Source organism: Myodes glareolus, chromosome 9 (assembly GCF_982192425.1).
Source record: "Myodes glareolus chromosome 9, mMyoGla1.1, whole genome shotgun sequence".
Taxonomy (NCBI): Eukaryota; Metazoa; Chordata; class Mammalia; order Rodentia; family Cricetidae; genus Myodes; species Myodes glareolus.
In genome coordinates, this window is record NC_142034.1 from 78336785 (window position 1) to 78360022 (window position 23238).

Below are 23238 nucleotides of genomic sequence, written 5' to 3' on the forward strand. Positions count from 1 at the left end.
CTGTTCCACAAGGTTGTAAACTCATCCCCATCCTCCCCTATCCCACTTCTCCTCTGTGTCCCCACCTGCACATCCTCCGCCTTCCTCCTCCTGCATTGCCCCTGTATTATGTTTCTGGGCAAGAGTCTTTCGTGGTCTGGATCCCAGTTCCTCCATCTATGAAGCTATGAACACAGCAGGGGATAGCTGTGGGCACTAGCAGTTCACATACCTGTCCCCTTTGTCAAGATTGCTCAACCATTATGGCCCTCAGACTGGATTGAATAGTGGCCCCCCTACTTCGGAACACGCCTGATTTAGAAGTCGAGTCTTCGTGGGTGGTAATTGGTTAAGGATCTCAGGATGCAATCATCTTTGATTAACTCTATTGACTGGAATCTTTATGAGAAAAAGGAGAGGGTTGCACACATGGAGACACACAAGGAAGAGGCTGTGTTGAGACCAGAGGCAAGGATGGGAGTGATGGAGCCGTAAGCCAGTGAACACCAGAAGCTGCCAGAAACAAGGAATAAATCCTCCCTTGGAGCTTTTGAAGGCAGCGTGGTCCTGCAAGCATGCTGATTTCAGACTTCTTGTCTACAGAACTGTGAGAGAAACATTCTGTCACTCTGAGCCACCATGTTTGTGCTACTTTGCCACAGCCTTCTAGGAATTTAGCATAGCTCTTCTGGTTGCGCTCGCAGTCAGCTTTGAGCTCCCAGCACAGACATCCGAGCAGCTGCTTGCCAGTCAGACACCTGGGGTTGCTGTGAGAAATGGCAGCAGTTTAGTGTTCTTAGGGCAGATGGTACCCAGTATGCCTTTTCTCTGAGGACTCCTGACTGCACTTGCTCCGTCTCCAATTATCCCAGATCCCTTACTGGATCCCTCAACATTACAAGAATGTATCGCCATGGTGGTGCACGCCTTTAATCCCACAGCACTCGGGAGGCAGAGACAGGTGGATCTCTGTGAGTTCTAGGCCAGCCTGGTCTACAGAGCTAGTTCCAGGACAGGCTCCAAAGCTACGAAGAGAAACCCTGACTTGAAAAATGACAAAAAAGGAAGGGAGGGAGGGAGGGAGGGAGGGAGGGAGGGAGGGAGGGAGGGAGGGAGGGAAGAAGGAAGGAAGGAAGGAAGGAAGGAAGGAAGGAAAGAAAGAAAGAAAGAAAGAAAGAAAGAAAGAAAGAAAGAAAGAAAGAAAGAAAGAAAGAAAGAAAGGAGACTATATCATCATCATCTGTACAGGGGCCTTGAACATGCCTAAAATGGAGAGTGGTGATGAACTCAGAATCTTTTTTACATGTGTGTAGGTAGGATGTGAGTGTATGTGTGCATGCGTATGTGTTGTAGTGTCTGTGTGAAGATGCATGTGAATATGTGTATGTCCATGTAGAGACTGAAAGCTGATGTCAGATGGCTTCCTCAGTCATTATCCACCCTCTATATTAAGGTAGGGTCTCTTACTTGAACCTAGAGCTCAACAATTTAGCTATTTGGGCTAGTCAACTTGGCCTAGGGATCCGCTGTCCCAGCCTCCTGTGTTCTGGGATTACAGGCAAGCCACCATGCCTGACCCAGCATTTACATGGATGCCAGGGAGCTAAACCCAGCCTCTGTGCTTGCATGGCAAATGCTTCACCTGAGAGCCCTAGATCTGGATTTCCTGACTCCCTCCCCTCTTGCCTTTTAGTGCCTGGCTACAATGGACCTCAGAGGCTGTACATGTACTTCCATAGTTATGAGAGCTAAACCGTTAATTTCAAAGAAAAGGAAACTAGACACATGAGCCTGGAGAGTTAGGAAATGGAAGGAAAGTGTCACCAGGTGCGGTTAAATCGGAGGAATAGCTTCTCATGCTCTATTACATGGTAGGGTAGCTATGATTGACAGCAGTTCATTAGTTCAGAGTAACGGGAGGGAGGATTTTGAATGTCCTCAATACGTAAGTGTCCGAGGTGATGGATAGGTAAGTCATCACTGCAGTCTCTGTGTGCTGAATGTCACGCTGTATCCCTTAAATACATACAATGACTGTGCATCAATTAGAGGGAAAATACATTTTTAAAAAGTCAGCTTCCTCCTTCTTGGTTCTTGGACAAAACATCCAGGTAAAGCCATGAAGGTCACCTGATGAGCCATGTCAGGGATCATCAGAAAGCCAGGAGAAGCTGCCTAGTGAGTCTCAGCTGCCAGGCTAAGGGGCTCTGGAGCGGGGAGTACCAGGGTGCATGGTGTTCTGATCCAGCAGGTGCTCTTGGCCTTCTCTTGGCATTCAGTCTTCCCAGGAGCCAGCTTTAAATCTGCTGCAGGCAGGCACACAGCGAGTCTCTTCTCAAATGTTAATGGCGGTGCCCCACAGAGCAGAGAACCTTGCTCCACAGTTTGCAGGTCGGCCTTTCAAAGGTTATTTTGAAGGGAATAAAAATACCAGGGTCAGCCAGAGATGGGACAAGGCAAAAGTTCATCCTTTTCCACGGAGTGGGAGTCTGTCTTTAATGCTCATGGATGGTGTCTGTACCTGTATGGTCTTTGTTTGAAGAATTAAGAGACTCAGAGCATATGAGGACCGACCACCCCTCATTTCATAGTCCCAGAGAAGAAGGGATTAGCGGTGTATCTCTGTTGGTAGAATGCTTGTCTAGCATGCTGGGTTTAGTCCCCACGCCTTCATATACCAGGTGTGGTGGCTCACGCCTATAATCAAAGCACTCCAGAGGTGGAGGCAAAAGGATCAGAAGTTCCAGGTCATCCTGGGCTGTGTGAGGCTGTCTCAAAAAATAGGACGGGAGGTGGAGGAAGAGAGAAAATCCGGAAAGAAAACATGGCATTCCTCAGTCACATGACTGGTGAGTTGTAGGACCGAAACAAAGTCCACCCCTCATCTCGCTTTCCTGGTCTTACCTCTTGTTCACAGCCCCTGAGCCAGCGAACCTTTCAACCAGTGAGATGGTTTATCTCCCTCCACCCTCCGACACCACAGCATGTACAACTGTGGCCTCTTCGGCCATGGGGCCAGGTGCTTCCCAGTTGCTAATATCTTTCAGTGGCAGATTCCTCTCAGAGGAAATCGGCCTTAACTGGGGGATTCCTGGATCCTCCTGGCAGTGAAGAAATGACCTGAGAGTATCCTTCTCACCCAGAGCTGGGTTTGTACTCAGGAAAGGCGTCGTACCCAGGCAACAGGCCTTAGCGCAGTGGTCCTCAGCCTTCCAAATGCTGCAACTCTAATACAGTTCCTCATGCTGTGGTGACCCCAACCATAAAATTATTTTTGTTGCTACTTCATAACTATAATTTTGCTACTGTTGTAAATAACAATATAAATATCTGATGTACGGGCTATCTGATATATGACCCCTATGAATGGATTGTTCGACCCCTCAGAGAGGTTACAACCCACAGATTGAGACCCTGCTTTAGCATATCCAGCCCAGAGGCCAATTATGGATGTGTGACCATCAACACAGTTCCTCCCTTTCTTCTGACTTGATTTACTCGACTCTACAGTAAGGATGTCGATGCTTTTATAAAGCATAAAATACCTGCTTTATGGTATTGATAAGCTCATCCACATCTGTGAAGAGTTGGGCATAGAAACAGTAGTTCTCGATAGTAGGAAAAGGTCGTTGGGTCAGAACTATTCTCTGTGCCACTTGGAGCTTCATCCTCAGGCCCCAAGAAGCAAGATTCCCACCATCAACGGCAGGCGCTGTCTTGCTTCTCCTCCTTACATCAGCATCCTTGGTTCTAATTCTTTAGTGCATGCATATATTGTGTATAAATGAAAGAGTAGAGAAAGGTCCAAGGTGTCACAGAACTCAGAAGTCGCCCCAGAAGCACACGGTACACAATCTCTGCGCATCACCACACAGCAGGGATGGAAAGTCAGGCAGACTAGACTCCCAAAGCCAAATTACATGACAATGATGCTTCAAGTGAGGCCAGGTAGTCACAGAGCCTGGGCTCCAAACTGGCCCCTGATGGCCTTTGGCGCTACTTGTATCCCTCTGCCCTACCCTGCTTTGCCTTGATGTTGCCAGCTCTTGAGGGGGCAGAGAGACAAGATTGTAGCATAATGTATTCCAGAATAATACGAACAAAGAACTAACAGACCCTGATACGAACAAAGAACTAAGAGACCCTGCAGAGAACGTGCAGCTGTCTGAATGTAACTGAGGGAATTGGGGGAAACAGCACTTGGAGGGAAGGGGAGCTGCATCCAGCAAGCCTTTCCTCTTCTGAACATCCTGTGCTCTGGAGTCCAAGTGCACCTGCCTCAGAACGGTGACACAGGAGGATGCCCTCGAGACGAACATATGATCTGATGCTCTAAAGAAGATCTCTGCGCTCCACGTATCATCAGCTGCCATCGAACGAGACAGATTTCAACTGTATTCATTCAGCTGTATTCAAAAGTATCCATCCTTTTAGTCATTTCCAAATAATGTCCCAGCCTTTAGATGCTGCTGGTGTTTCCATTTGTTACCTTGCTCCTCACTAGCTAAAGAATGCTTCTCTCAGCCATGAATTGCTTGATTCTAGAAACTTCATCCAGTTCTTCCAACAATTCCCATTATGTTATGGTCCAGAGGGTCCAAGCCTCTCTGACAAATTGGGCCCATCTTTATAGAACATCCGCCCGGGTGTCAACACGTCTCACCTTTACTGGCCTGGGGTATTGCCACCAGCCCGGGTTAGGACACTATCAAAAAGCCTGTCAATTACACAGTCACCAACCCTCCCCCGTGTCCCTGGGCCTCACAGCATGGCTTCTCCACACCAAAGCTTTTATGATTACGGCAGCCCCTGTTGGATTTTTACTTGGGGTTTCCAGTTCTAAGTGAAGATGGCATTGCCTTGCCAGCTGTCATAGCTGATAATGGCTCCCACAGATGCCCTGTCCTCATCCCGAAACTCTTCCTCTTTTAGAGCAGTCTTTGCTGGTGCAATTAGCGACAGATCATTCAATGAACAGAGAAGCCTGCATTGTCACGGTGAGCTCTGGAGCATCACAAGTGGCCTTAGAAGAGAGGATCACCTAGAAGGGGGACGTGATAGAAAAGCTGAGTAGAGAAACTAAACGCTAGGAATGATGTGGTCACAAACTAGGGGTGCTGGCAGCCCCTGGTTGCTCGAAGGAGCAAGGAACAGATTTTCCCCTAGAGCCTCTGAGAGCATGTGGACGAACTAAATCTCAGTGTGGGACCGGTGGTGGTGGTTTTTTTTTTTTTTTCCTTCATAGTTAACAGAATATTTCAAGGTGCCAGGTTTGTAGTAATTTCTTACGGTGGCCACAGAAAACACACCGGACAACAGTAAGAATTTAAAAGGTGAAACACTTGGACGTAGTGGTGTACGCTTTTAATCCCTGCGTTCAGGAGGCAGAAACGGGCAGATCAGTGATTTTGACACCAATTTTGATGCATAGAGAGCCAAGGCCAGCCAGGGATACAAGAGAGACTTTGTCTGAAAACAAAACAATACCCTCGTCAAGATGAAGCATGTCCCTGTGTGTCTGTATGGTGTGTCATCAAATGAGTACCCAATTATAAAGACGGGTTTGGGTTAGAGCTGGCTTCGGTTTCTCCAGAGATTCTAACATCTAAGTATTAGAATGGGCGTGACCTCTAGGGGCTGGGAGGTTCCATTCCTTTTGACTTTTGCAGCTTATGGCTCAGGAGAGAAGGAAGCATCATCTCTTTAGGCTTGTCCAGCAGCTCCTTTGGGCCTGTCACCCTGTGAACTGAGAACCCCAGGGTAGAAGGCAGAGGCTAGTGCCGCAGCTCCACAGCTTCAGAAGTATCAAGACGCGACAGGCAGACACGCTAGCCCCTTTGTCCAAGCTCTGCACAATGTAACAATGGCTCTGAGCCTGCGACTGCGTGGACCTGTCCCAGGAACCGTCTTTCAGCCAAGGGTGGTCTGGCGTGGTACTTGTGCACCCTGTCAGTACTGACCCGCATTGGTTTTAGAGAACTGAGTCACCTGGCTCTCCAGCCTCAGTCAGAGGCCCAAGTTTGTGTGTGGACTACTGGCATCCATTAGAGAAGCCATAACACAAACAGGAAGTTAGGATGGGTTTTAATTCCTCTTGGGAAATCTCCTAAACAGTATTTGTGATTCCAGAGAGCAGAGATGCAAAGTCTTTATCTGGGTTAGCCAGATAAATAGAACTCATTGCGTGGAGTGGCCGACTGGGCTCCCCGTCTGGTGAGAGATGGAGGTTTCAAGATTAAAAGTCCATGCATACTGCCTTTTAAGATGGTGTAGATGGTCAGTGTTAGGTTTGCTTGGATTTGGTTTAGTTTGGAGTCTAGGGTGGGGACTAGGCTGGCCGTACACTCCAGACGCCCCTGGGGTCACAGGCCTGAGTCGTCACTACTGGTGCAGTGATAACTGTTACATTGGGTCTATTTTCCCCACAGTTTTGGTTTTATTTAATTTTTTTAGAAGTTGGATACTAGTCTGTCTCTCTCTCTCTCTCTCTCTCTCTCTCTCTCTCTCTCTCTCTCTCTCTCTCCCTCCTCTAAGTCTTATTATGGCCCAGTGAGTTGACCTAGTGGGTGAAAGAAAGCTTCTGCTGTGGAAGGCTAATGACCTAAGTTCAAAACTGACTCCCAGAAGTTGTCCTTGTACATCGTGCACATACAATGATAATACATAAAATTTAAAGAAAAATGCCATTTACTTCTTCAGAAACTGTAACCTGGACTGCCTAGTAATAATTCTGAGTTGGGTTGGTTTATTTCTTGATGATCTCCTTGGTGTCATCTTGGTTCAAACAAGTCTGGTTTCTCATGGGCTACAGGAAATCTAATTAGTTTCCCATCAGGCAGTGGGTGTGGCCCGAGTCAGTGAGTGGAGATGGCTTGGTGTGAGAGACGAGTGGCAAATGTCCAGGGTTCCAAGTCACACTGCATTCCTGTTTTTCTTTGCTGAACCTCAGAAAATGCCCAGGCTCCCCTATTCCCACATTTTCTCGATAGGGCCCAGCCTCCTGCTGAGCCAGCAGGTCAGAGGGGTTGACCCTGGAGGGTGTGTGTGTGTGCATGTCTTTTTCCGCATGCGTGTGCTTCCTGTTGCATGCATGTGCTGGGTTTGGGGGATGGGGCAGGGAGCTTGTTCACTTAGGAGGTGAAGTAGAAGTCTGCAAATTTCATGTTAGTTCTACTGAGGCTTAAACTTCCCTTCTAGGCTGATACAGGATTGGCACCAGAGACCTCCTAAGTGTACCAAGTGGGTTTGGAGGGGAGCATTTTTTAAACTCTTGTATGGCAAAGTAATTCCAAAGTGTTTCCCCTCTGCCTAAATCTGGGACAGCCTTCTGAACAGTCTCCATATACCTGAAGATATTTTTTTGTTTGTGCTACTAGGAGGTGCTGGGCACTGGGAGGTTCATGGGGGAGGAAGGAGACTTGAGAGACTGCTCAAATGGACAAGCACCCATCGAGAGCAGTGGAGATTGCACTTTGGAAGGGAATGGCAGAGTTACCTCTATTCCAGCCTTTTTCCTGGGTGTGGGCTGCCCAGATCATATGTTTGGACAGTTCTTACTTTTGTGATGTTTTGATATTGAACAAAATCTGTTTTATCAGCTGCTTCCAGCTCTGATTCCGGTCCTGTCCCCTTGTGGGTATCCCACTATGTTGTATAAATTAGACCTCCTGTATTGAACCTGTATCGAGAGAATCACCACAGAGGCCATCATTTCTGGGGGAAATGGAGTTGAGCAAGACAGTACTTTCTTGGTGTTTGTCAGCCAAAATCAGATTAATGAGTGCTTCCATAGGTACTTCTAGGGCCAAGCATCATGCGTATGGCTTTACATATCTTACCTGTTAAACTTCGAGTACCATCCTCTTAAGGATTGGAAGTAATTTTCCCAAGTTCCTCCAAGTAGTAAATTATGGTTCTGCATCAGAATATACATAACTTCAAAGCCAGCCTGGGCTACATAGTGAGGGTCAGTCTCACAAAAATAATAATAAACAATAGGAACAAAATAGGACCCTGGGATTTGAACCCACTTATGTGCGTACCCTTGAGCTCATCATGTAGTTTCAAGGTTTAAACTTAGAGACTCAGAAGACACAAAAAACTGATGACTGCCAGCACTACCGTCACCCATGTCCATCCAGATCCCCTGCTGTGCAGAGCAGAAATTCCTCCCAGAGTGCCTGATAGGAGGGGGCTGTTGGGACCAGCCACGGGTTCTGTCACGTGTCCCCCTGGCCATGACCATGCCGAAGGTTTGTCCACTAGTGTTTCCTAGTATGGTAAAGGTGCAAGAGAAAATTCAAAGCTTGATTCTGCATTTGTAATCTTTGAAAAATAAGTAAATTAGGCTATGATAGAAAAAGTAGGGGTTTTGGTTGCTTTCTTCTTGGGATGTAAGTAAAGGGCACTTAGCCCTATCTGGGCTGCAGTAACAAGAGTGCCTTAGGTTGGGTGGCTGATGGGACAAGTGCTTAATGCTTAGAGCTCTTGAGGCTAGAAGTCCTAGTGCGAGTTCATGGAACTGGGTGCTGGCAGATCCAGGTCTGGTCTGCCCACGGGCATCTTGTTGTATGACAGAGAGAGGGGACAAGCTCTCATGCCTTTTCTTATGGAGACACCAAGCCCCATCCACCAGGACTCTAACCACCCAGCATCCCCAGTTCTCCACGCTGTCACCTGGGGGGAGGGGGTTAGGATCTCAGTGTGTAAATTTGAGAGGGACACAGCAGCAGGTCCACAGGTCATGGCTTCCTGAGTCGTGACAAAAACCTCAGACAACCCAAGCAGGATGGGGAGCATTCCCACCTCCCTTGAACGGCCTGTACCCCTTTCTAGTCAGGTCTCTTTAGCCCCTGGACTCCTCTACTCTGAAGGAGAAGGAAGAATACAGAATAATGCTTTGACGATGGGGGTGGGGGGTCTGAACCAAATCACACCTCCTATTCACACTTGATAATGCTGCCTGCTACAGGAGCACTAGAATAGGTTTAGTATGCACATTAAAAAAGTACATGTATGACCTGGCTTCAGGGTTTTTGCAGCTACAGACACTTTCAGTAGTCAACATTGACAATAGTGGACATCATAATCAGACATAGCTACAGTTCCCTCCCTTCCTAAACCACCTCATACATTCAAAAACGATGAAGGCTATGCCCTTCCCTAGGTCTAGGCAGCTTACTTCAAGAGCTCCAGCTCCTCAGTGTAGACTCCCATGTTCCACGCCTCCCTGTGTGCAGGCATGAGCTCACCAGACACACTCAGTTGGTGAGGTAACAGGTGTCCCAGTTTAGCAGGCATCCGAGTTACTGACGGGGACACTAGTTGTCTTTCACGTGTCCTTCACGCTAGAACTGTGATGCCCAACTTCATGCAATTAGGATAATTCATGTGTAACCAAACATCCTAAATTTGGAATGCACACCGAACCTAATTATTTCTTCGCCAATGACTCGGGAGGGCGTGGAGAGCCTTGCAAGCCTCCATATGCAGCATACTGGGTCCTGTTCCATTCACATAGAATTTCTAACTGATCAACTAATAGAGTAGCAGGTGCAGCCTGCTCATATTGGCATGCTCTTGCACAAGATTTTAATACCAGGAAAGAAAAACGTGCCCATAAATAAAGTGAAACCTCAGCTAAGCAATTGGATATCACAGGGTAGATGATTTCAACTCCTACAATAAAGGGAGAGGTAAGAGTGGAGCTCTTAGAATCAGCCATACCTGCTCCTGAACAGAGTTTTCTCTCCTAGGGACTCTATGACCTGGAGTCAAGTTCTGGCTACCCAGAGCCTTGGTTGCCTCCGCTGTGAAATGTGGCTAAGACCGTTACAAATCACAATTGTTTTTGTGTGCATTGAATGAAAATGCACAGGGAAGCCCAACAAAGCATGGCATGAATGATTCCCAATACAGCAGCCTGATCTAGGACCTGCTATGGGTCATGAGCTCTTAGGCAGACAGGTATCACTACCATCTTCATCAGCATCTGTGCCATGGATAAAACCCAGTGCCTCATGCATACTAGGCAAATGGGATTCCACTGTGTAGCTCAAGCTGGTCTTGAATTCCAGATTCAACTACCTAAGTAACAGGATTACAGGTGTGCACCACCACACCCAGCCCAGAAAGGTCTCTTAAACTCTGTCTCATTTGGTTAGGGTATCCCTCAGGGTCCATAGCATGATGGTGGCCCAAGTCCAGAGCTCTGGGTCCCCTCGCAGTCCCCCAGCCCAGGAGCACTACTGTGTGTATTCTGTGTCTTAACATCTATGATGTCTTTACAGTAGTGGACTCTGCTCTTAGAGTTTTAACACTACTAACTTAAACCAATACATCATCATTCACATAGTAGGAAATTAGGTCAGAAAGCCTACTGACCTTGCTGGGCTCTCAGACATAAATCTTCTGATTCCTGGGGCCAGCCCTTCCCAAGTCCCCTCCTATCACAGATGAAAACAACCAAGCACAGAAGACAGTGGCCAGTCGGCCGCCCAGCCTCGACATCTAATCTCCAGATACAAAACCACCTCCAGGAGAAAGGCAGCCACGCTGTCCCAGTCCACAGCTCGATTTGTCTGCGGACAGTTACAGGTGACAGGCTTCCTTGTACTCTTGATGTTTACCTTGGTGTTTTTACCCCCTCCCACTGGGGAACAGCTTCTCCGGCCTAGTGACATTTGCTACGTCACTAGTCATTGGCCACGTCTCAGTCTAGGACCAATGAGGGAGCCCTGGGAGCAGCAAGATTCCGTTTCTCCTGTCAACAGAGTACCTGCCAGGATTCTCCCTAGCTTCCATTCAGGAGTTCCTCACTCACTTTCCTCAACCTCTGTTTCCAGCCTCTCAACATTGCCTACAGCCACATCTATAGCTCGTACAGGAACTTCGTGGGCCCCCCTCACTTCAAGACCATCTGCAGACTGCTGGGCTACCAGGGCATTGCTGTGGTCATGGAGGAACTCTTGAAAATTGTCAAGAGCTTGGTAAGTGGGGGTTGGGGGCTGGGCAGAGTGCTGTTTTGAGTGTTTCCAGACACAGTAGCTGTGCACAGGATTGGTTCTTCTGAGCCAAAAACCAAATCGCAGGTATGCCAACTCTGCCACATGATGTCACCCTAAGAGTCCTTGGCCCTTATTTCTTGGTGGTTTCTACACATCTTCTGGTGTATTTCTTTATACCTCTTTTTATATAACTTTAATTTTTATTTATGTTTATCTGTGTGTGCCTGCTTGTCTGTATATGTGTCATGTGTATGAAGTACCCACCCATACCAGAAGAGGGCGTCAGATCCCCTGGAACTGGAGTTCAAAGTAATTATGAGCCACCTAATGTGGGTGCTTGGAACCAAACCCAAGTCCTCAGGCAGAGCAGCAAATGCTGTTAACCACTGAGCTGTGATCTCTTGCCCTGTACCTTTGCCTCCCCATTGGAGGCTCAGAACTCCTTGTTTTTGCTGACTGGATTGAGAAAGTCTGATTTTGACATTCAAAACCAGATCATTGTGCATTCTTCCCAGCTGTGCTCTCTGTTAACTAATTAAGCACGATGGTCTGGGTGTGGAGCTCAGTTGGTACAGTGCTTGCCTGATATATAAAAGGTCCTTGGTTCAGTCCCTGGTACCCCCATAAAGCTGGCTGCTATGGTAGTACCAACTAGAGACAGGAAGATCAGAGGTTCGAGATTATCCTCAGCTACATAGTAAGTTCAAGGCCAGCTTGGAGTACATGAGGCCCCTTTAAAACAAAAACCAAAACAACACAGCAACAACAAAAGACTGTAGCATAGCAAATCTACAGTTCACATGCTGCCCTTCTTTTAAAATTCTCATGGCCATGGCAGACATCACTAATCATCATACTTTGTGCCCTGGGGGTTCATGCTGACCACTGCTACCACTGTTCCAGGGACTTCTGTATCCCTTTACCAACATCCCGTGTGTACCCCAAGGATGGTTGTCTGGAACTTCATTGAATTCCCTGTAGTGCAACTGAAGCAAGACCAAAACGCAGAAACATGAGTTCTCTGGAAATCTTGAGTTCCTGAAGAGAAATAATTTATAACCAGCCATGTAAGGGATAAACCAGACTCTCTCACTCAGCCTAGTTCTTTAGAAGCAGCCGTGAGAAGCTATAGGTCATTAAGAGTTGCCGAACCAAGCCCAGAGTAGAACAGAAAAATGAGGTAATGGATTAAAGATGTCTTGCCTTGCACGCGCAGAGGAATGCGCTATGAATTTTCCATGCTTAAATTAGATTACATGCATTAATCTCCTCAGTTCCCTGTCTGCATTTCATTTGGTCTCCATATCATAAGCATTCCCAACCCTGAAAAAAAAAAAAACTATGCCTAAGGACCTCACATCCCTCATAACATCCACTCTGTTTTCTGTCCCTAAAGGACAAGGGAGCTAGTCCCTTCTTTTAAATACTTTGCTCACAAGTCTCAGCAGAGCCCTAGGATCCACTGCAGCCCTGCATTCGGGCCAGCAGTACCGAGTGTAACAGCAGGCTGGCTCACGGCAGCTCATTCATCTGTATCGTCTTGCAGCTCCAAGGTACCATCCTGCAGTATGTGAAGACGCTGATAGAAGTGATGCCTAAGATATGCCGTTTGCCTCGGCACGAGTACGGCTCCCCAGGTGGGTGACGGGGAAGCACTGCACACCCTAGACAGGGCAGGGCTCTGGCCTCCGCCTCAGGAGATTTCAGTCTCTAAGTTGCCAGGCGGCTGACATCCCTGGCTCTGCCTGCCACTGACTGGCTAGCCTTCAACCTGTTTCAGCCCCCTGCACGGTGGTATCGCCCTCTGCCGGGGTGGTGATGATGCCCACAGGACTTCTGGCAGCTGCAGTTGCACTTCAAGTGTGAGAGTGTTTAAACAGTGGACAGAAGGTTTACATGTGTGGCCCTCAGCACCCCAGCAGGCCTTCCTGTTTGCCTACTTAGAGGTAGCTGGTACCCCAGGCAGGGCGCCATGTGACATAGGTAAACTGAGGCCAGTTAGAGGCAATGGGTTGTCTTTTTATTTTTGGAACTACTCAATATAGGAAAAGACAGAAGGTATAATTTGATGCCTTGTAATTTTTGTTGTTGTTGTTTCCAAAAGCTAAGACATAATTTTCCATATGCATGTGATTGAGAACAAGCAAAGAATGAGGCCAGAGGCCCTGGTGTCCGTGCCTAGCTGCGCCACTTCCTGGCTGTGTGGCTGTGAGTGTGTCGCTTACCTGTTCTGAACCTCATGTGAAAAGGGATGACAGTGCCTAGTTGTTATTATGAGTAGTAAAAGGATATTATAGACCGGTATACCTAACTCAGATAACGCCTATACATAATAATCTTGCTGTTAGGAATTCAGGTCCCTTTTGGAGGGACAGCTAGGCCACAGCTGTTCCATTTGAGATTATAGATGTGTTTAATTTTGGATATTTGGTGCCAGCCTCCTGAGCCTTGTCCAGAATTGACCTCTGCATGGATTCTCCCCTTAAGCTGGCATGCAGCTTGCTAAGTCTAGGGCTGTGGTTCAATTGGCTTGTCCCATTAACCTGGTTAACAGTGTCCTTGTCCCACTGACCTCCCCCTTGTGCTCTCAGGGATCCTGGAGTTCTTCCACCACCAACTGAAGGACATCATCGAGTACGCAGAACTCAAGACAGATGTCTTCCAGAGCCTACGGGAGGTGGGCAACGCCATCCTGTTCTGTCTCCTCATAGAGCAAGCTCTGGTAAGTCCTGAACCCACAGAAACCATGGTGTCCCCAACTGGACTCCCTCCACACATAACAGATGCCCAGGCTTCAGCCCTAACATGTAAGCTTTCATTCCTGAAGGTCAGAAGGCCAGAGGGGGCAGAGATTCTGGAGACACTGATACCTGGCTTCCAGCACTGGCCCCACTCCTCACTGGTTGAGCCCAGTCCTCAGAGCAGGTGGCCACGTTTTAATTGTCCTTTCTTTTGGAAAGCACACTGCTAGCCAGCAGTGCACCAGGGGAAGAAGCGGCAGTAGCCAGCTGCTACCGACATCCTGTATGTGTTTGGTGATCAAATGCAACAGGTTTGCATCTTGGTGAATGCAGAGCAAACTAATCACAACCAAGGAACAAAAGAATGCCAAGAGAAAAAAAAAAAAGAAATGTCAAGAGCTTGCTATCTGCAGGAGGCAGGTAGAGCGTGAGGTCATTTCTCTGTGAACCGAGCGGAGCATGGGGATATTATCCTGGGAACCTATTCGTGCTGGTAACCACACACTTAGGAACATGCCCTGCTCCTGAACATACTTTAAGGTCATAATTTTAAAAGATGTGTAAAGGATTTTTGCTTTTAATGTGTATGAGTGTTTTGTCTGCGTGTATGTATGTGTGCCATATGTGTGCAGTACCTTCAGAGGTCAGAAGAGGGCGTCAGAGTCCCTGGAACTGGAGTTATGGATGACTGTGAGCATCCTTGTATGTACTGAGAACTGAACCCATGTCCTCTGCAAGAGCGGTCAGTGCTCTAACTGCTGAGTCATCTGTCGAGTCCCTGTAAAGAATATTTTAAAAATTAATGCAATGGACAGAAGTGCCTCTGGGCATGCTCAGTTGCACCATAAAGTTTTAACAGAAAATGCTTTGAGGGTGCAGGCCCCCAAAGGTATCTGTGTGACTTAGTGTTGTTGTGTTGCCATGGAAATTATATTTATAATGTCAGTAGTGCTGTGAGGGGCAAGCACAGGGTCCAGAGAGAGAAAAACAGAAACCAGTGTGGTCTGTGTATAAACTGATGGCATGACTGCTCCATGGTATGGTTAAGGGGAAGGTTTCATTGTAGACATGAGAGAGAGAGAACAACCAGAGACATCCGGAAGCGTCCAGAGCAGACAGAGAAACTAGTAGTCCAGGCATAGCTAGCATACTCGACCTGGCTATGAGAGAGACAGGAAGAGAGCAGGGTGGGGCCACGTAGAGGAGTGTGGGAGAGCGGAGACAGGAAGGAGGGGGACAAAGAGAGCACAGCCCAAATCGCAGGGTTACATGGGGAATGAGCAGCTGGGGGAGTTTAGGTTAGGGGATGAGGTGAGAAGGGCTCAGATGGACTCTGAAATGTGTAATCGGTACTTGTGATTCTGGGGGAGCCTGGACGCCAGCATACACTTTGGAAGGCTAACAGACACCACAGATAGCCGTGGTCCCTTCTGCCTTTTGAAATTTGGGGAAATGGAGTTTCCGTTGGACCTGGCAGCATGGGGACTAAGGCTAAGGCCGGGCTTTCTTGCAGAGTCTGGAGATTGAGCGGGAACTTCATTACAGAAGCTTTTGTAGGCCGAGGGCAGCCCTGCATCTTTAACTCTTATGACAGGTGACAAAGGAATTACCCACTATCTAGCTTCAAGGCTGAAGAGAGAGGGTGTGTGCAAGGTGCAGGCAGCAAGAGTGAAACAGTAGTGGCATCCTGAGAGCGAGCACAGGGATGCCTGCCTACAGAGACATGTCTCAGGAAGCCTAGGACCAGCCCTTTGCTGACGCCTGGCTCATCTGCGTCCCTGGCCCTGTTGCACAGATGTGACATGCCTGGAGGCTACGCTCTCCATGTTCTTTCCCACACATTCCCCATGTGTGGTGAACCCAGTCCTCAAGGTGTGTGGTGCAGGGCAGTGGAAGGAAACAGGGAAAGCTGCAGCCGGGGGGATGGAGGGTTGTGAGTAGATGTCACTCTTGAGGTGCAATGGAACACACTCTGGGCATCTCCTTCATCTGCACACAAAGTGTCGGTTACTAAGAGCTGACTCGCTGCTCGAGGCCCAAATACGAGACAGGCATCTTTGTCTTTATTCAGGAGGGGAAGATGAGCAAAGATCTCACAAAAGGACAACTGCTCATGGGGACGCTTGCTGTGAGCGCGTGAACGGGGTAACAGCAGTAGGGATGCTGAGGAACTGGGGAGGATGCCCTGTTTCAGGAGGGAGAAGTTGGCATCGAGAAGGAGCAGAAAGGACCCAGGATGAACAAGCATTGAAAGGCTAAGGCAGAAACTGAGGCTGAGAGACAGGTGACCTCTGGCCGCAATATACCTGCAGAAGCGGCTGGAGGCTTATAAGCAGGAGGGACCTTTTCTAAGGTCCTCTTGGCCACAGGGAGAAGCAGCAGCTGGACAGAGTAAAGGACAAGGACATGGCTATTTGCCGCCTGCGTCCATGGAAGAGAGAGGGGTGGGGGTAGTTAGATACACAGCCCAGGCGGAAACGAAAAGAGAGAGCTAACTGTGTGGGCTGCAGACTAAGAGCTGAGAGTTCACTGGTGAGCCTGGGCTGGCCACAGTGTCTGTCCTCATCCCCATTTGGGGCTCTCAGGCCCTCACCGCCTGCAGAAGCCATGAAATGGTCCTGTGGTGCCTCTTCTGTGAGGAGCAATTGTGTTCTCTTTCAAATGGACTCCGGAAACAGCTAATGGCTCCTCTTCCTGATCCCAGGCCGTTTACACACTTCAGTGGGCCTGGGTTGCTATAGCAACATAGCCTTCAGAAGCCACAAGGATAAGTGATAAAAAAAAATGTTCAGGGCCTCAAGAGCATGAAGAGAGGGAAGAAGACAGGGTTGGCAGGGAGGACACGTGAGCCCCCACCCCCCACCCCCCGCTTTCAGGAAAAGCTGTGGGTGAGAGCCTCCTCTGTTCAGACTAGGAGGTCGTGAGATCGTTACAGGCTAACCTTGGAGGAGAAAGCTTACCCAGCTGCATCACTAAGGACAAAAGGACACTCGGGGTCTAAAGTCACCTGACGCACTGTTCTAGCACACACAGAACAGTGTGGAGAACGTGTCAGCAGCCCAGACAGACAGAAACCCAGCTGTGTGTGCTGCCCCTGGTCCTGGGCAAAGTGGGCTGACACCAAGGCTGCAGCCCCTGCTTTGTGCTTGGATCAATGGGGAGCTCTCCAGCTATCCAGCCCTGTGCTTGCCGGGATGAAAGTAGGGCAGGAGAGTTCCAGAGCTTTTTTTAGCCTAGAAAGTGGAAATGAAATATGAAGAGGTGTATCCGTTGTTCCCATTAAGAAGGCAAAGAAAGAGAGAAAGGATGGGGGGCGGGGAATGAAAAGGAGGGGGAGGGGAGGGAGAAAAAAAGAGAAAGGGAAGGAGTTAGGGTTGAAGGGAAGGGGAAAGGAAGGGAGAGGGAGGAAGAGGGAGGGTTGGGGGCGGAGCTAAAGCCTTCCATAGAAGAGTCTGTAACTGGACTGTCCTTTCGTCACACAAGAGTTTTTCACCTTTAGCACAAGGCACGTGAGAGAAGTTCCATGTGTGGAATAAAGAACCTACCAAATAACACACTGAGGGATGAATAGGAACGCATCAGGCTGAGGGATCAGCAGCCGTTGTCTCTAGATTTTAGGAAAGAGACATGGACTAGCGGTCAGTAGGGACACTGAGCCTTACCAGGAGTGGCTGCATTCCCTCCTTGGAAATGGAGCTGGCGTGTTAGCCTTGATCAGGTGAGAACAGTAGGAATGGAGAGCTGCAAGGCAGAAGTCCCTTCCCGCGTCACCTTCTGCTTTCTCCTCCTCGATTTCAACTCTCACTCGCCGTGACGTTCACACTGATAGGGAAGCTGCACAAGTATGTTCTCTTATTCCGTGGCCTGCCTTTCTGATGTCGGCTCTGATGTCAAGGTGTAGAGAAGAATGGATCTTCTTCGTTCTATAAGCTTGTGGATCTCCAGGATGGGGTGTGATATGGGTACAAAGATGGTGTACCTGGCTTTGCTCTTTCTGTGGGGCTGTGGCTGTGTGGTGTCTTCAAGGAACACGTGCAGTCAGGCGTGTACATCATAAGTGAATAGGTTGATCAAGCACCGAGTCCGTGTAACGCCCGCCAAGTCTAGAAGCAGAACAGTCTCTCTGCTGTAGGAATTCTTCGTGCCCCCTCTCTGTACCTTCAAAGCAGCCACAATTCTGACGGCTGACCCCAGGGCTTAGTTTTATCTCTGAAGCTCATCTAAGTGGAATTATGCAGTATATTTTGCCGTTCTGTCTGATGTCTACCATCCAATGCTCTCTGCGCACAGTTTGCACTGTAGGTGCTTCTCATTGTGTTTGTAGGTGAACTGAATAGTGTTCTAGAGTGATTAAGTGCTAACAGCTAATCTCCACTGTGTCTAGAAGCACCTAGCAGGCAAATGAAGCACACCCTCCAGATATATCTGTGAAGGACATTTCCAAAAAGACTTAACAAGAGGGACGGCAGGAAACGACTCATCCCGAATGGAAATGGGGAAATGGCATCATGCCATCGGCTGGGGCTGTGGGTGTGGATAAAGGGGGGAATGTGGGGTTGGAGAAAGGCTCAGTAGTTAAGGACACCTACTGTTCTTGCAGAATACTCAGGTTTAATTCCCATCACCCACATCAACTATCTGTAACTCTAGTTCTGAGAATCTGGCACCCTCTTCTGGCCTCTGCAGGCACTGCATGAAAGTAATACACATACATATATGCAGGTAAACACTCAAAACACTAAAAAACAAAACAAAACAAAAAAAACCAACTTTTTCAGAATAAGGGAAGAAGCCCCAAATGCAGGCATGTTCTCTCTCCGAGCTCTGTCATATACAGGCTTCTCTGCCTTACCACCACCACACCCTCCCCCCTGTCATGATGAGCAGAGACCAAATGAAGCCTTCCTTCCATTACTTCATAGGGTATTTCCTCACTAACGAAGTGGGCACTGGGGCTGCAGACAGTGGCTTACTGTTCTGGATTAGATACAGTGAATATCGCATGAGGCTTTTGATGAAGTGCCATCACTGGGTAAACAGTTGAATTTGATCACAGCCATTCTAGGTGTGTCTCAGCATCTCCATTGGGGTTTTGATTGATCTAAGGGCACCAGGCCCTTGCTGTGTGTGGTTGGTCATCTGGACTCCCTCTTAGGTAAAGTGCTGTTAAGATGCTTACTTTTTAGTTGGTTTCTTCATCAGTTTGTCGGTGCTGTTTACATAGTATCAGTCTATGCATCGTAGATATATCATAATTGGCTGTAATTGAAGAGTTGCTCCTAAGGGTTGATATATTCATCAGTTTCTCCTTTCATGGTCGGTTTAATTTGTCAGGCTGAAAGAAACCACTGAATATCTTATCTGGAATTCACACTGTGTTTAGTAGAAGGTAGACATTCAATTCTGTTTATTTTCAGATTAAATAATGTCTTCCTTCTAGGTGCTGGGCAAATGCTTACGTTGACATTTGAGGCAGTCTCAGGTCTCAAAGCCTGAAATCCTCCCGCCTCAGCCTCCTGTGTGCTGAGATCACAGGCATATGTCACCACACCCAACTTGATTGTCTATCAAGTACCCGCTGATACTTGGTCGGTAGGCTCTTAACAGCTGGTGAATCTAATCTGTTTCCTTTGTCATCTCTGAGCCTTGGTGATTCCTGCTTCCCCCATGGCCACTTTGTGATTTCCACGCTCTTATTCACGCTGTGTGTTTCTTTTAAACATCAGCCAGTTGTGGGTTATGCCCCCACACACCCATCCGTGTGAAACACAGACGACTCCCTCCCCCAGCATATGCACAGTCCCTGAGACAGCCACCCCACTTAGCTTATATCTGAGGCTTATTTCTGTCTTTACAGGGCAGTTGGCCACAGCCACAACAGACACAGTCTCTTTCTGAGAACATCATTCCAAACCTCTAAATCAGACACGAGTCAGGTTCTCAGCCTCAGCCCTGCTGACCAGGAGACCAGATAATCCCTTGTTGGAGGTCTGGTCTGTGCCTTAGAAGACGCTGAGCAGCATTTCTGAACTCTGTCCACTAGGTGGCAGTAGCATCCTCTTCAGATAAACCGATGGCTCCAGATGGTACCTGACTCTATTGAGAGTCCCTTATCTAGGGCAACTTCACGTTTTGCAGATGGTGAAACTAGACATTGCCAGACAATTTTACAAAATGATTAATTTTTATTCTCACTCAGCCAGGTTAGGGAGTTTTGATTTCCTCACATCTTCATGTACTGTTAACGATGCCTCTCTGTAATCAGACCTTTTGAATTGATGTCTTTTGATAAAATATTATGGTTCTGAGGGTGCCAGTTTCTCCAGGAACACAAGAGATGGGCTGAGATCCATGTGTGTTTCGGAGTGCAGAAGCCACCCACTGAGGGACAGGGGCATGCGCACAGTCGAGCTGGTTACAGTTGAGATATAGCTGCTGGGTAACTAGCAGCTTTGCATTCTGCAGCCGAGTGACCCAGCCCGCATCTAACCTTCTGCCTCTGACTTCTACTTCATAGTGGCTTTTCTCTTTTTTTCCATCAATGGACAATTGAAGTACATTCTGTCGGAAAACCCAGGCAGCAGAAATCTAAGCAAAACTCACACGGTTGCTATGTTAAGATAGCCCCTGCTCACTTCTGAAAGATATTTTTCCAGATTTTTGTATGCCAGCCTTTCTTCTATAAAATTGGCTGTTCTGTTAGCTCTCAAAGTCTGGTGAGCCAAGCTCGGAAGAGTGGTGGGAACGGCAATGAGAGAAGAGGGGCTCCAACTTCTATTTACATTCTCAGCCCTGTGCCTTTATTGCAGTCAACAGTTACGTCTTCCTTAAAAGGAAACATTTGCACTCATAAATGTATATTATCTAGAGGGAGGGGGAGCTAAGGTGCGTGGACGTTAGAAGCGTATCGACACCGGCTGGTTCCAGATGTAGACTTCACCCTGCACGTTGTCAGAAGGGAAGTGCTGATGTTGTTAGCAGAGAGAACACGGCTTTGTAGGCCATGGTGTCTTGGCTACAGGTCTTTCCCAGTTGATCAGATATGAATCTGACCTGATCCAGGATAATTCAAGTATTTCCTTGACAGCCAAATGTGAGAGGTTGGGGTGCGGTGGGTGGTGGGTGTAGCGGTGGGAGGCGGGTGTCGTCTGTGCTGTTATTCAGCAGAGGTGGGGGAGAAAACAGCACCCATCAGCAGCCCACCCCGGAGAGCAGAAGAATTACATGCAGATGGATTTAGCTTGCACTACAGCGAGCCGCAGGGTCCCAGAAGCCTGTGCAGCAGAGACAGATGTGGCCCTGGGTGGGCTTTGCTCTGCGGACGCAGACTCAGAGGAGCACTGAAAACATGGCTGATCCTTCCCACGAGGGTTGTGGTGGGCACGGGAAGCCCGATTTCTGACCGGCCCCAGGGACCCTTCAGGAAACACTCACACTAACAACGTCCATGTCCATATAAGGGAATGTTTAGAGCTTGTGCTTGCTGGCTAGGCCTGGCCCGGAGCCCCCTTCCCCCTTCATACCAGAAAACCAGAGTCCAGACGGGGTGGGGGGAGGCGCTTGCCCTCCTTTGCTAAGTCAGCTCTGCTAGCATGCTTGACGAAGACAGACACCTAATGCATGAGTGGAATTTGTCTTTTTATTGCCTTAAGCCTTAAAGCCGAATGTTACTTAAGAAAACACTCTTTTGAGATTGGTCAGCTGAAAATGGTCATTTTTCTCTCAAGAACAGAGTTTAATAGAGTTAAACGCTGTTTCCCCCATGAATCTGTCATCCTTAGGTTAGCAGGATCTTTTTCAACGTAAGCACAGTGAATCTTTGTAATACCCTTTAGTCAAGAGAAGCCAAGTCCCCTGCCTCAAAGACTCAGCATAGTGCGAACATACTGGGGTGCGGTGCTTGGCAGCAGTCCCCCGGGCCCCTCAATCTCAAATGAAGTGTAATAGGAAAAGAAAAGTTCGAAGCAGAAAGCAGCACAGAATTATCAGCCAGACCCTCTGAAGCTTTTGATGTGGGTTCCTTACAGTCAGTCATTTTTGCATGACCGCTCCAAAAGCCTGTTCACTTTCACTTGGCTCTGCTGACAACGAAGAATCGTACAGTAGGCCTGGGTCCTATTAGGTCTCTAGCCGCTGCTTCCCTCCCCGTGATGCGTTAGCGGGTATCACAGGAGTGATAACGTTAACATGATCTTGGTCCGTGCAGACGGAACTGAATAGCAGTTCCGCTCATCAGCTGCACCCCGAGCAACTTCTGCAGAAGCAGAATGATCGATCACACTGCAGTTCCCATGGTAGGCAGCAGTGAAGCTGCTTCTTCGGAGACAGGGTCTGGCTATGCAAGCAGGGCTGCTCCCAAACTCCTCGCGCTTCCCAACTCTCCTTGTGAAAAAATGTAAACCTTTCTTCTGGTGTGGTGGCTTCTCACTTTAAATCTTGGAGGCTGGGGCAATGGGTTCTTGGATACAATTCTTGTGGAATATATATGAAGACGTGGGTTCAGATCCCCAGAACCCAGAGGCAGTAGTACACATCCGTTAACCCCAAGGCCCAGATGCAATAGTACACATCCGTTAACCCCAGAATCCGGATGCAGTATGTACATCCATTAGCCCCAGTGCTTCTGCAACAAGATGGGAAGTAGAGGTGGAGGATCCCTGGAAGTTCACAGGAGCAGTCAGCCTGGTGGGTACAGCAGTCAATAAAAGTCAATGTCTAAAGCTAAGAGTGAGGATCAACATCTGAGGTTGTTCTCTGACCTCCATCCATGCACCATCACACACATGAACACATGAACACATGTGCACAAACACCATTGTCCTCTGACCTCTACCCATGCACCATCACACACATGCACCACATGTGCACAAACACCATTGTTCTCTGACCTCCATCCATGCACCATCACACACATGAACACATGTGCACAAACACCATTGTCCTCTGACCTCCACCCATGCACCATCACACACATGAACACATGTGCGCAAACCCCATTGTCCTCTGACCTCCACCCGTGCACCGTCACCCACATGAACACATGTGCACAAACACCATTGTTCTCTGACCTCTACCCATGCACCATGACACACATGAACACATGTGCACAAACACCATTATCCTCTGACCTTACCCATGTACCGTCACACACGTGAACACATGTGCACAAACACTCTTGTCCTCTGACCTCCACCCATACACCATCACACACATGAACACATGTGCACAAACACCATTGTCCTCTGACCTCCACCCATACACCATCACACACATGAACACGTGTGCACAAACACCATTGTCCTCTGACCTCCACCCATGCACCATCACACATACAAATACACATGTACGCACACACAAGAGACTTTTTAGTTCATCGTGGTTAAAAACACTGTGAAACTGTCTTAGGGACAAATGAGACTCTGTGTAGTTACATTTTCTATGTTGCTGAGAAGTTTGTACTGTGAGCTGCCCCCACACTCAATATTGACAATAATTATGCAGCCATATGACCT

At 48.2% G+C, this 23238-nt stretch overlaps 1 protein-coding gene across 3 annotated transcripts in view; it reads left to right on the plus strand.

The window, feature by feature from the left end:
- Cyfip2 (cytoplasmic FMR1 interacting protein 2) overlaps positions 1 to 23238 on the plus strand; it is a 122880-nt gene that overhangs the window by 77272 nt on the left and 22370 nt on the right. For all 3 annotated transcript variants that reach the window (XM_048435943.3, XM_085694876.2, XM_085694877.2), the window contains 3 exons: positions 10824 to 10967; positions 12532 to 12622; positions 13577 to 13707. In XM_048435943.3, coding sequence (XP_048291900.1) covers positions 10824 to 10967; positions 12532 to 12622; positions 13577 to 13707 — 366 coding nt within the window. The remainder of the gene's footprint in view (positions 1 to 10823; positions 10968 to 12531; positions 12623 to 13576; positions 13708 to 23238) is intronic.